The sequence below is a fragment of the Halyomorpha halys genome, unplaced genomic scaffold (assembly GCF_000696795.3).
Source record: "Halyomorpha halys isolate HHAL.00 unplaced genomic scaffold, Hhal_1.1 Scaffold2481.1, whole genome shotgun sequence".
NCBI lineage: Eukaryota > Metazoa > Arthropoda > Insecta > Hemiptera > Pentatomidae > Halyomorpha > Halyomorpha halys.
This window is the reverse complement of record NW_027110473.1, coordinates 34370-48430: the sequence shown is the minus strand read 5'-3', so window position 1 is coordinate 48430 and position 14061 is coordinate 34370. Positions and strand designations below refer to the sequence as shown.

General features: G+C 31.2%; 1 protein-coding gene across 2 annotated transcripts in view; it reads right to left on the bottom strand.

Annotated features, from left to right (window-relative positions):
- Positions 1-9274: 9274 nt before the first annotated feature.
- LOC106691555 (XK-related protein 8) overlaps positions 9275-14061 on the bottom strand; it is a 37214-nt gene continuing 32427 nt past the window's right edge. For both annotated transcript variants that reach the window (XM_014437372.2, XM_014437370.2), the window contains exon 13: positions 9275-11696. In XM_014437372.2, coding sequence (XP_014292858.1) covers positions 11599-11696 — 98 coding nt within the window. In that variant the 3' untranslated portion in view covers positions 9275-11598. The remainder of the gene's footprint in view (positions 11697-14061) is intronic.

Here is a 14061-nt window from a genome sequence, read left to right as displayed (position 1 = left end):
TAGAACCCGTGCATGCGCCGTCTTACTTCTCTTTTCGTCATTTTAACAATATTTCTTCTTTTAGTGTTTTTTTAAATATAATAATAATATCAAATAGTCCTCATTACTCAAATAAACGTTTTAATAAATGATCAATGAATTATTATACAGAAAGAGTTCAGATATTTCAAACATGGTCCATTTTCCAGATTCAGCTATCCGAAAATGAGATAAACCTAAAGTGTTAAATTAAATTAAAATGTAATCTCGTTGGTGGTTCAACAGTTGACAATACTTAGAGAATGTTATAATAATGATTTACTTTTAAAATAATTTTTTTTTTGTCAAAATTATAATAAAGAATAAATTGAATAGAAGTTATTTTAAAAATCTTTTGCTCATGATATTTATATAAAATTAATTTAATGATATCATTAAAACTTTATGTGAGATAAAGCGTGTTAAAACTCGGATAAAACGTGTTATGGGTTATTGGGTTGAATATTTCCGGATCCATGAATTATATTCCGTAATTGGTTATAGCGACGATCGGTTTTAATGGCCGAATATTTCCTTGGAGCTTGTTATAAAATATTTAGTGTAAAATTAAAAAACCTTTTGGCCTTTCGGCATATAAAATTAAAGAAAAGGATGCTAATGCAAATAATTTTTCTTGTTATTTTTGTTTTAGATACCCCACAGCCAATAAAATATTTTCACAAGAAAAGAAATAAAATATAATAAAAATTTCAAAATTGAGTACCAGTTGTAATTATTGTATTAATAGGTAAATTCAAATTAGAGAACTTTAAGAATCAGGATCGCTCTTGTGAACACTTAGTTCGGTGCAAATCATGTAAACTTAATACAACTTCTACTTACAATCTTCAACATATGAATATGTCATCAACGTCCATTCATGTTTACAAATTATAACAGAACTTAAACATAACTCGATAAAATAAGATAAATTGTGAACAATTAGCACATCAAACTACACAAAACACTGTCACTAACTGTTATGTTATGTCATTAACTTGATTTGTTCAACTGTTTATGGAATTTAAAGCAACAGCAATATCTCTGCTTTAGTGGCATATCTGAAAAAAAAAATTTGTATTTGATGTACTGCAGACTGTAGTTACTTTTCGACAACACTCCTAGCTTTAGGGCAGCCTACAGAGTAACCACACCAGAAAAAGAAACCCCTGTCTACGGAGTTATTACTTTGGAGCACCATTACAAAATAAAACAAATATTTTTTTTGTCAGATGTGCCACTATTCAAGCAAAGCAGTGGTATTCTTCCCGCGCTTCGGTGCATGAGGGCGGCGATACACCAGTGTTGCCAGGATCCTATTTCATAATGAAAGCTAACAATATTAGTTAATAAATCCAGGTAAATAAACTAAAAAGGAAAGTATTAATACTTGTTTTGTTCTATGATGGATACGACTGTTAGTGATAGGAGATAACAAGTATAAAAGTACAAGTCGCATTGTACAAGACTATATTAGCTTGCACATTATTATGAAACACGGTCCATATCACTACAATAATAAACGCAATGTGTTTATGTTCGAAGTTATTTTTTAATCCTCGTTACTTGATTAAATTACTGGTTTGAGATTATTAAATAAATTATATATTTTATTATTACTAATATAAACTAATTAAACGTAGGCTCTAATAAACTAGGGAACATAGAAATCAAAGTGACGTACTCGTTGTTAAAAGAATGTAATTCTTTAAGTAGCACCTATAGACTAATAGCGACTAACATATCTACAAATTTGTATTTTTGCAGTTGCTTCGTGTTCTGGTGTTTTTTTTTTCTCTTGAATTATAATGTGTTAAAACTTGAGGACAAGAGCCAGAAAGTGGAGGGTCGTGGAAATATTTTTGTTCCAATACTTAAAGTAGTCCACCGAGTCATTCACGGCCTCGAGTTTTTATGAAATATTTACGCAAATAGTAGTTGAGAAAACTGCACCCAAGGTCATCGAGGGGGTTAGTGTAGAACCTCAGTCCACTGAAGCTTCAGCCGTTTAGCCTTCAACAGAAGTACAAAGTAAGCCCAACGTTTACAAGACAGTCAGGGGCAAATGAAGCCGTTGGAATGGCAAAACGCCAGGAAAATATTAAATGAACCAAAGAGATCAATAGAGGCAAGCTGATTTCCCACCTGGTGCAGTCCCGAAGTAAATGCGTGAAGTGCAGGATGAAATGGTAGACACCGTAAAATGCTATTGAAACCAGCTTTACCACTAGGATTATGTGAAAATTAGAATGAACAATAAGAGTGGAAATCATTTATGGGCTGTCGTTACCGGCTGAAATAGTTCTTAAAGCCTTCATAGTCCGCGCTTACAAGAAGGAATCGTTCTTAATTGGATTATAGGGCTCGAGAAAAAAGAATTAATCCGACAGATATCCCCCCTTCTTTAGCAAGAAATGAAATAACTGAAGAATTCTACCAAACCAAACGCTGAGGTTTCCGTAACTGTAGGTGCCAAATGAAGATGAGTGGTGGTCAATAAACCTTTAAGAATAGCCTCGAGGTCCCTCGAATAAGTGCATATATGTGTGAACAATATAGCTCCAAAACGAAAAGAAGAATTAAAATCACGAATTTAAGGTAGGTATATGCTTGGAATATTACAGCAAATTTTTCGCTAAAAACGACTAACTAGAAATGCCCCTTTCTAGAAAATTACTAACGATTATGATTTAACTCGTTATATCAATGTACAATTAAAGAGTCTTTCGTATCAAATTGCTCTAATCCTCATTAAAAATAGTCTGTTAGGACTTAAATGCATTCAGTTTTGTTTATTTCAAATAAATAAGCTTCTTATCGATAGTGGTAGTAAAAAAGAGATTGATATAAACTATAGAAGAATTTCATGATTGACTAAGCGAAACAAAATAGGAATATTTTTCCTAAAAAGTAAAAATAGAGGCAGGAGTTTGGAGAAAATGGAAAATTGGTCGCGAGCGCTCAGACTTCTCCCATCGCATTCATATGTTTGTTAAATTGTGTTCTGGGCAGGAACAATGTACGTATTCTTATTCACACCCCGAAAACTCCTAAAATGCGAATTTTCATAGCAACATTTCCCTGGTCCTTTGATTGAGATATGTTGTGATGAGTTGAAAGGGCAGAAATGCAGCTTTCCAACAGTTTTAATTCGGGAGCCAGTAATTTTTATATCACTTCATAATTAGGGGAAGGTTTGACAGGTGGACATGAAACACATCATTGGCTAAGTGAAAAATAAAAAATGTAAAAAAATGAATATCTCTAATTGTTAGCAGTAATCAACACTAGATAAATATAAAATATGTAAAAAAAAATTATAATTAACTATTGGAAAAAATAAAATAGTCACATTTCGCTTTCTCTTCCTCATATTTGAAACATATTATCATTCTGAAAAATTAAGAAATAGCTTTTTTGAAACATACAAGGCTTATTTAGTCGGGCTAAATGAAAGTTGTATGATGTTTATTATCACATTATAAATTATTTTAACTGTACTAAACCTAAATATGTGTTGATATACGAAACCAATTATGTTTTAGATACAATACCTTTATAGTTACTTATTTTTCTGGAAAATTCTCACTTTTAAGGGATCGTGAATTTTTAGAGGGAACCATACTGTAATATTTCAATTTGGGGCTGTTTTAAAACTGAGGTAACAGGAAAAACACTAATAAACCTATATAAACAAAGGACAAAATATATGGATCCATTTTTTAATGTATAATAGAGGCCTTGAACAGTAGAGCTCGTTGCCAATCAAGAAGGACAAAGTTCAATTACCATAATTTTCAATTGAAAAATCACATATTTGTGCAAAAATAAAGAAAAATCAACCTTAAATGGGTTTAATTAATTCAATATAAAATAAATTTATGGAGAAAATTAATATTCATAATTATAATTCCAAAGGATTTTAAAGAAATGACATGAAAAATTGACAGTAACGTTAATATTAAGTTATTTTTGCCCTGTACTAAAGCATTTTTAAATTATAACAGTTAACTGTTATTTTATAACATATTTTGGAGTACAAAAAAAAAAAAAAAAAATTTGATATCAATTTCGATTTTTTCAAGATATAAAAATTATTTTGCAGTATCGAAACATAATTGTTAGACGTACTATTGTTTATACAACAACAACAGTTGTAAAACACTAAATAAATGTGAACCGCTAGGACCCATAATGGGTCATGGGTCCAGTATTTTGTAAGGAAGCACTGTTTTTAGAACAACGGTTATACAAGGAGGTGATTTTTTTCTAGATAATGCTCAATAGCCAGAGTTTTCCCGAATCAAGGATACCCACTTTATGAGGCTGGGTTGACTCACAACCGTGTGAGACCTCAGATCCCACACGGTTGACTCACAGCTACAGTGTAACAGAATATAATTATCTGCCACAGCCAGATTTGAACTGGGATCTTTAGATTTAATAGTATAGTGACTTACCACAATCCCAGCTTGCAATAATTGATAACAAATTAAAAAAAAAAACATTCTGGACATATTAAAATGAATTCCATTTATTTCCTGATTATTAGTATCGGCATCCGTAGAAACGTAACTAAAAGAATTATTTTGACTCAGTGAAGAACCTATTGCTCTAGTTCTAATAAGGAAAGTACAACAGCACTCAGAGATGAAGAATGCTTCGAGTCTCCAAGGCTTAGCATGACTTTTTTTATGTATCATGTTCTTGATATTTACAGCAATTTATCAATAATCTACTTTTCAAAATGCTCAATATTGTTTCGATTGTTACTGAAGACAGAAATAACATTAAGGATAACTACTAAGCGGTCAGTAAGAAACCTATCGACTCCAGTTAGGGTAGACCCGAAGGAATTTAGTTTGGAGCATGTTCAAACCGTATTGATATCATTGGTATAACCGAAATGTGACTCCATTTTGTCCACGAGGAGACCTAACTTATAAATTAATCCAGTATTTTCCTTTTTTTTATGTTCTCTTTATCACCACAGATTGTAAATCTCCATTTTTAGCCTTCATTGATAACCATTATGATGCAAACGTTCAAAAGTGCAAATCACAGCGTGGAGTGAAGACAGGCCTAATTCGTAATGTTAGTTTCTTAAAATGTAAATCTTTCTACATAATCATTAAAACCTGTATAATTTTAAAATTATCATCCTGTATAGCCGTTTTCAAAGCTGGTGCCCAAGTGAATACCAAGGAAGCTGCGAGGGAATGCCACTTTCTCAAAATATTAAAAAAAAAAAAAAACTAAAATTGCAAATATACAATGAATTCCAACAATTACTTTGCAGTTTTTTTTTTCCTACAAACTCAATCACTCTAAGGATAAGTATGACGAAATTTTTATATATATTTTTTCAGATCGGCAAGGTAACCTCGAAATGTTTTTAGCCCAACAAGGGTGCCCAGAAATGTTTTTAGCCTCAAAAGGGTGCTGTGAAGAAAAAAGTTTGGGAATCGCTGATCTATATGCGATTTTTGAGGTGTGAAAAACGATTATCAGATTTGTTTCTGCCTAGAATACAAAATTTTAACAAAAGATGACAGCCCTGTAAAATGTGCAGAGTGGGATCAGAAGAGATCAGTGACTTTAGAGCAAACTGTATGCATATAAGTGGGTGTACTCCATCAATAAACCAGTCTTGTTTTTGCATTCAGTGTTCCTTTTCTACCCTTTTTCATTTTTTTAATCAGTTTATCCCTGCTGTCACATAACTTTATATGTACATGTAATGCACATATATATGTATATGTAGTATATATACCTAATTTTTAAATAAATCAGATAAAAAAATATATAATACTGTTTGTATATTTGTATATGTATTGGAAAAATAATTTTACATAAATAATCAAAGACTATTTACTAATAGTTTATATATTTTGTATTTACATACAGATAATACATTATTTATAGATTTATACATGAATTAATTATTAGTACAATAAGAAAGTAACAAATTCTTACAGACTAAACAGTCATCATTCACTTATCTTAATATAAAACGTTGGTTATGATGAAAAACAATTAAAACACTAATAATTAAGTTTCTTTGTTACAGGAGATTCTTGAAGTAAATAACCAGCTTATTTTAATGCCATATGCAATTATTATTAAAGAGTACATAATCCAAATTAGGAATGATTATTAATATTTTAATAACTTTTGATACTATGTTTAGACTATTTAATTAAAACGTAAGAAACCAACTAAATTTATATAATGAAAAGATAAATAAACACAAAATAGATTCATAACAAAAAGTGAGAACAAAAATAATTGTAACTATGGATTTTTTTGTTTTAAATAAGTAGATATATTTCACCAACAACTACAGTAATGACCAAGCAAGTCTTCATTTATTATTTTAAATATTCATTAAAGAAATGATATCAATTTGAAAAAAATCATCAGCTATTATAAGAATGAAAAAAACTAGCTGGCATAGTAAAATACTTAGTTTAAAACATATAATATTTATACAGAGTCTTAATTAATATATTGAAAAAGTTTGAATCCAACAAGTGTAAAAATCAACATCAATTTAAAATAAAACAATGTTCAAGAGTTAGGTGATTTCTTACAATCAATTTAATTCAAAGTTATATTTCATTTAACTATCATCAGTTTGAATCTAATGGATACTTTCCTATACTGAAGAACAAGCAGATATTCACATCTTCATTGGATAAAAAATAAAAAAATAAATTTAACTGTGGTACTTTAAAATAAGTAATAAAGCATACATAATACGAGGAAAAAACAAATATAAATTAAATTTTTTTTTTCCGAAAGACAAGATTCATTAAATTTAATTTTTACAAGTAAACAGCACTAATAATGAACAAATTAAAAAATATATTTACACGTATACTATATACAGCTTTGATAAAAAATATAGTTTTGCAACTTAAAAAAACATACATATTACAATACTACATCTTCCATGTCCTAGGCCTATAAAGATGCATATATTAACTTACTATTAGTTCACAAATAAATACTGTTTTAGAGAAACTTAACAATGTACTTAATCTTTGGTTGTTAGAATTTTTTAGGTCACAAAATCAATTATGTTCAAAGTTAAAGTAAATACTGGTATCATTATAAATAATAATTTGATTTAGAATCATAGTTTATTTAGCACTGAGGTTTTCCATTGTAAATTCAACCTTTTACAGTCCAAATTCGAACTCTGGAGTTCATTGAGGTTGATTTATTTTTATAACTACAATCAATTATTCAGAAAATTATTTCTCAAGAAATGTTATGTATTATACTAAAATTAAATTTTCATGATTATTTTATATACCACATAATACTATATAAGTATATTTTTTATTATATTAAAATGTATACTTGTTGTATAAATAAATGGAATGTTAACATATATACGTATGTATGTATGTAATATATATATATATATATATATATATATATATATACATACACACACACATACAAACTGTGAATAAATAATCAATATACCATAATTTTGTTTTAAAAATCAGAAAGTCTTACTAAAATTATTATTATTTTTTATAATATTCACTGAATTTATTTAATATGAAAATGTAATTTAATAATAACAATAGTCATTTAATAAAATAATAATAAACTCTTGATTTCATTATATTGGTAATTTCTTCAAGAACTACTAAAACAATTCGACAAAAGAAAAGTGGGAATGTATTGTGAGACATAAATATTCACAAGTAAAAAAATAAATAAAAGAGATGTAAAATCAAATAAACACAAGCTCTCTTATTCTAAATCATGTAAAAAAATAAAATAAAAAACTGGATAAAAAAAAATCAGTCAAATGTCAGCTAAAGTAATAACTACTGACAGAAGAAGACCTGTGAATTAAGTTGAAGTGTTTTTTTTTCTTTTGTTGCTCTTAGATAGTAGGAAAAAGGAAAAAAAAAAAAACAATGCTACATTCACAACCAAAGCCAATCTGAGTGAGCTCAAGCTTAAAACTTGTAATTCCGGCAAAGCCGGGAGTTTCTTGAGGTCAATTAAGCTCAAACTAAATAATATTTTTGTTTACTTGAGAATGTAATTGTGAATACACCAATTTTGTGTTATAGAAATATTTTTTATGAAATAAGAATAACTAATAAACAGCAACTAAAATTCAGTGGAACACAAATTTATTCAGCATATAACTGGAGGATACGGATCCCTTACTGGCACAGAGTACCCAAAGAGTCATGGATGATCTTGCCAAAATTTAGAACCAGACCATTGAAACACTCGACACTCTCTCCAGGTAAAAATCTTTTTGAGAGAATTAATAAATGAATAAAATTGATAATAATAAAATGGATAAAATAAGTGAATTGATTAGAAATTAAAAAAAAAAATCAATCTTCAAGGAGGATGAATGGTGTTAGAAAGTGATTGTGCAAAAGGGTTGGAATGGTTGAGGAGGTTTTAATGGAAATGAGATAACTCGGAAAGTATGACATTTAGGACGAAAGTTATATTAAGATCATGATGGAGGGAGGGTTTCGTTGGTAACATTATGAAATAATAGTTTGGATTGAAAGGATTGAATTTCTTTCTGAACATTTAATGTTCAAGTTTCATCCATAGTTCAAGTCCATAGGTTTAGATAAGATTCAGGATAATTTTGCAAACAAAGAATCAGCATTCCTCTCAAAAAGAGGTCTCATATTTAGTAATATATATATATATATATATATATATATTATTATCTTTTTTTGTTTCATATTAATCTTTGGACAGGAGGAAACAGGTTCCATGAAGCTGTCTTGTGGGACACCTTGATTAGATAGTAGTTGGCTAATTCTGTGGTGAAAAAGTGGGATCAAAGGACCAAATGTAACAAGAGGGATATATAGATTCTGAACTTGAAAAGTAAGCCAGAAACGCCAAACCTAGTAGAAAGCTTGTAGTGCATCCATAAATGCAATACATTCTGCTTTCAAATACAATGAATTTTTGGAGATTTTATTAAGGATTCAATGGATTAGGGTCAGTTGGAAAATATATAGAACTACAGGGAAGGTAATGCTGATATTCTTGGAATTGAGGGCAGATAGCAGCATTTGCCTTTGAATATTAGTAGTTTTAGACCCATTGCTAATGCTAGGTGTTTAAGAAGCAAGCTTTAATACAGGCTGTTAACGAAAACCATTACCCTTCAGTGCCTGTTGTCATCTACACATGTCAGAACTTTGAGTGTGTAAAATATAAGTGGATGTTTTTTCGCTACTCCAGTATACCTAGATATCTACATTTGAACTATTACTTCTTTACAACTGAAAATATATTATTAATAGACAATAAGGTTGTAAAAGATAAAATGTATTAATAAATAAAATAAAATTATGAAGGCAGTAAAGTAATTATTCACAACCATCTTCCTATGGCTACAACATAATGAGACAATAAACAATAAAGACAATGAATTACTTTATAAGCTAGTTTATGATATACAAAGTTCTGAGAGGTCTTATAATTATATTGATTATAGTTTATCATAAAAAATCAATTAATACACCACAATAAATTGTTTATATCCCGATTAAACTTGTGTATTTATCACTACTATGTAAACTTATAGTAACAAATAATGATTCTAATTCATAAACTTGTATATCATAGACAACAAATTTGCCCTCGCGTCCCTTACCATGTAAAATTCTCTGACTTCCAGTATGTTTTCACAAAATTGCCAGATTTTTTCAGATTTGAAAAATTCTTTAACTTTTTCAGATCTGTCAGACACTTAGTCAATAACAACCGGCTTTTAGGAAATAAATCATGAGTGATGGGACAGATAGGCAATAATAACAGTAACAGCATGGCACTGGATTATGCTTATAAGTCAGTTGATGGTTAGTCAAGATTCTGTGATCAATATACATTAATGTTTCTGTCAACTCATCATTGTGGTTTTGAGTACCACTTGCATTCTCATTATGCTTAAACTAAAAACTAAAATTCAAGGTTTCAAGGATTATTTCAAAACATTTTAAAATGACAAAATTAAAATTCATAGTAGCAGGAGAAACACTGATAAATTGAGTAAATACATAAAAAATATTTAATTATTATGACTAGGTTCACTAAACCCAAAGTATTATTGGATCTATCAGCTTTTAAAACATTTGTTTTCACATTATTTTTACAAAGAAGAACTAGACAAGCTCAGAGCAGCTTTTCATATAATTTTAATTTTTTAAAAATTTGCTGTCTTGCTAACTTAATGTTTAAGCTAATATAAGAGATAAGATTCAGTCAAAACTTGATGAGTTGAAATTGAAGAGAAGTTGCTTTCAATTTGAGTAAACAAGTTTACTAAAAATTGATTTGGAGTTTTATATGTGGTAGGTATGAGGATCAAAAGTGTAAGAAACTCACTAACTCACAAGGAAAACAATGACAATCTCACTTTTTATAGCAAGATGGCCTATAAATATATTTATTCCATAAAATATTTGTTTTTGTTCTATAGTATGCAGAGTAAAAGTATAATATGTACTTGACTCTAAGACTGATCCATTTTAAGGCACAATACTCCATAAGTCAATGTTCCTTTATTGTGAGAAAATGGATGTTGTGTAAATGTACTGTAAATGATATGTGAACACTATACATATATTGATTAAGTACATTTACAAAGCATTCACTTTCAGAATGAAATTATTCACAATTATGGAACATTGACTTACACTACTTTCATTGTCACCTGCTCAGATCTGCATATCATTATTATTAATTTTTCACTAATATCAGGATATAACACTGTCAATTCCTACATCCCTTAAAGAACTGCAGTGTATATGTTATAATCAAAGCTGGTATTAACCTGGTCAATATTAGTTTAAACCATCCCCAATAGACAGAACTAGTTTTCACTAATCAAAACAATGTCGTTTAAACCATGCTTCAGCTTTTTCCTTTGGGTCACCCACTTAGGGAACATCTGGTTTAGGAGGTACTGTACCAATAAAATCAAAGTAATAGTTTATTGCTTTATTGATAAAAAGTAATAACCATATTTTAGGTAACTGTGGTAACACTTATAATTTTAAACTTAATTATATAAATTAGGTTACTAATATGATTTTTATTAATAACCTTCCGTGTAACAACACATTTGAACCAGCTAAGGACAAATGATTTGAGTCATTCATGGTTTTTATTTAAATACAAGTCAAAACTAGTTCTGCCTACATGACAAAACAGTTGAAACTAGTATAGATCACTTAATAGTAGTATTGACTGAATTTTTTCTTTTAACAGCAATATATATACATACCTGTGCATGCACGCAAGCACCCACACACACACACACACACACACACACACACACGCAATCTCGTGCGCACATACACTAATATAGTGGTTGATTAATTAAATCATAAATTGTTTAAACTTTCTCAGAATAGGATAATTTAACAATGTGAAAATAATAGAAAACTAAACTAAACAAAAACAATTATTGGAACATTCTTGTAATAGGCTCATCAATAATGACACCAGTTTTTAAGCAGAAAAATAATAATGAACACCTATTTGGTATAATTATATAATCTAAAGCCTTGTTACTCTAGGTTGAGCTATTGGAGGCCTGACCTGTCTGACGGATGGAACACAGATGTCTTCATCTTCTTGGCCAGAATCAACATCACCTACAGAAAAATTAAATTAATTAATTTAAAAATATAATGTTAAAATTATAATTGATGTAAAGATGGGTGAGTAAGAAAATCACACTGAAATAGTATTCAGCTTGTGTGGATTAGTTAAGTTCAAGGTGTTTTAAGTGACTTGAAAAAAAAGTAACAAAATGATATTGATAAAATACATGAGGTAAATGCAATACAATGCAAATTTGTTAAACAAATGCTAAACCTTAAATTAACTAATTAAAATTCAAACCATCATACTCTATTCCCCCAAGTTATTTGCAGTATAAAAAGAAAAAATGAAAATTAACATGTTTAAATGGTTAGTTAAGCCTATTTCTAAATCCACATGAAATCAACCTTCCAGTGGATGTTTAAGGCATAATGTATTCCACAAACAGATTAGTTTAGAAAAAATGACTAAGGGGTAATAGCAGTCCTTTTTTATCACTTCTTTTACCCCATAACAAGCAGTACTATGCTGAGAACTTCATCAGAACACTAAATCAGAGCGTGGTTGACAACTCACCGCCCATAGAGGTGATTCTTCAACCCGTAGAGATTTCCCCACAACCGGAAGTCTCTCTACGATCCACGGGGGAAATGGGCGAACTGAGCCACTTCATAAAAGGGAGTGACCAACTAATAAGCCGAATTGAACCTAAGTCAATAAAAAATCTACTTGATAGCGAGGATGCAAAGGCATTAAAATCAGCGGTCATCTGCAGAGTGAAGAGGAGCATCCACAATCAGATTCAGATGGACGAAGAGACCCCCTGGTGTGTCATCAAGGAAAAATTAAATAAGGCGTTCGGAGGAGGACGAAGGGCCCTAGAGGACATATTTATGATATTCAGGGATATGAAGAAACTGAGAGTCTAGTGGGCAGTATGCCAGGGAACTCTTGGCACACTACAACAGAATCAAAGATAAACTCAGTGAGATGATGGATACAGTCCAGGGTTGAAGTTGGATGCAATAGAGCTGGGGAAGAAGGGATTGCCGACAGAGGGGGAGGGTAGGGGCGGTGATGCAAGGGAAGAGTTAAAAAGTCAGAATTTTGGAAGAATTGGCGATATTTTTTTTAAAGAGGAAGATAGACTGGGTGCTACTGGGAAAAGAGTTCAGGAGATTCTGCTAAAACAAGATAGAGTGACTTATGTAAAGAAAAGGTGGTATCACCAAGCATTTCAACACCACATCAAAGAGGAGATAGAGAATCTGAGAAGACAGGGGATAATTATAGACAGCACCTCGTCATATAATAGTCCTTTGTGGGAGTATGCCACGGGATGGTGCAGAAAAGTACCGTATAGTCATCTACTACCATAGATTGAACAAGGACACAGTTGATAAGAAGTACTCAATCTCGTGATTTGAGGACATTTTGGATAGATTAGACGGCATAAAAATTTTCAGCATGCTCAACTTAAACGTGGAGTATGATCAAACTAAGATGCATCCCAGGGACCAGCATAAGACTGCTTTCACCTTCAAGCAAGGTCATTATGAATTTATAGGGATGCTATATCAGTACAACATGGGTATTGCGTATAAGTCCAGGAAGGACAACGTGGTCACAGACTGGCATTCGAGAGCAGTATTGATTAATGTAATGGGGTAATGTTCTGCAAACGACAAAAAGAGGTGACGCTCGCCTATCACCAGGGTAAAACAAACATAAGAGGCTTTATGAGACTATACAGGTGCTGCGCCAGCGATACTTTTGGTGGAGAATGAAGCTCACCATTCAAGACATTGGTAATTACGAAATATGCCCAAGTACCAAATATGATCGTCATCCACCACAAGAAATACAAGAAACAACCACTGCAAAAGCACAGCTTAGTGATCATACAGGTGGACTCGTTCACTTGGAGAGGGTACAAGTGGGTAACAGTAGTCAACGTGTTCAGTAAATTAGCAATGGCATACTCATTGACAAAAAGATCGGCAAAAGCAGTATTGGAGGCCCTGGGAACATGATTCCAATATAACAGTATTCCAGAGAGAATCTCATCAGGCAACGCACGAAAGATTGACAATGCGGGAATTAGAGGAGATGGAAAGGGTGGTCATTGGTGGTGGTCAACCACTCGATACATTCCATCACAGGGTTTGCTCCAATTGAGGTTGTTTTTGGATTACATGGAGATTGGAGGGACTATCGGGATACGGTAACCGGAGAGGACACTATTGCCATTAATAGTATGGCACAACATAGGGTGTGGGCTAAAGTTAGGGAGAGGATCGAGATGGAGAACAACAGGAACAGATGGCAAGGCAAAACTTCAGAGTCCGCAATTTGATGGGCCAGATTAAACTATGGAAAAGAGCCACAGCGATACGAGGGTCCATTCAGGGAGAT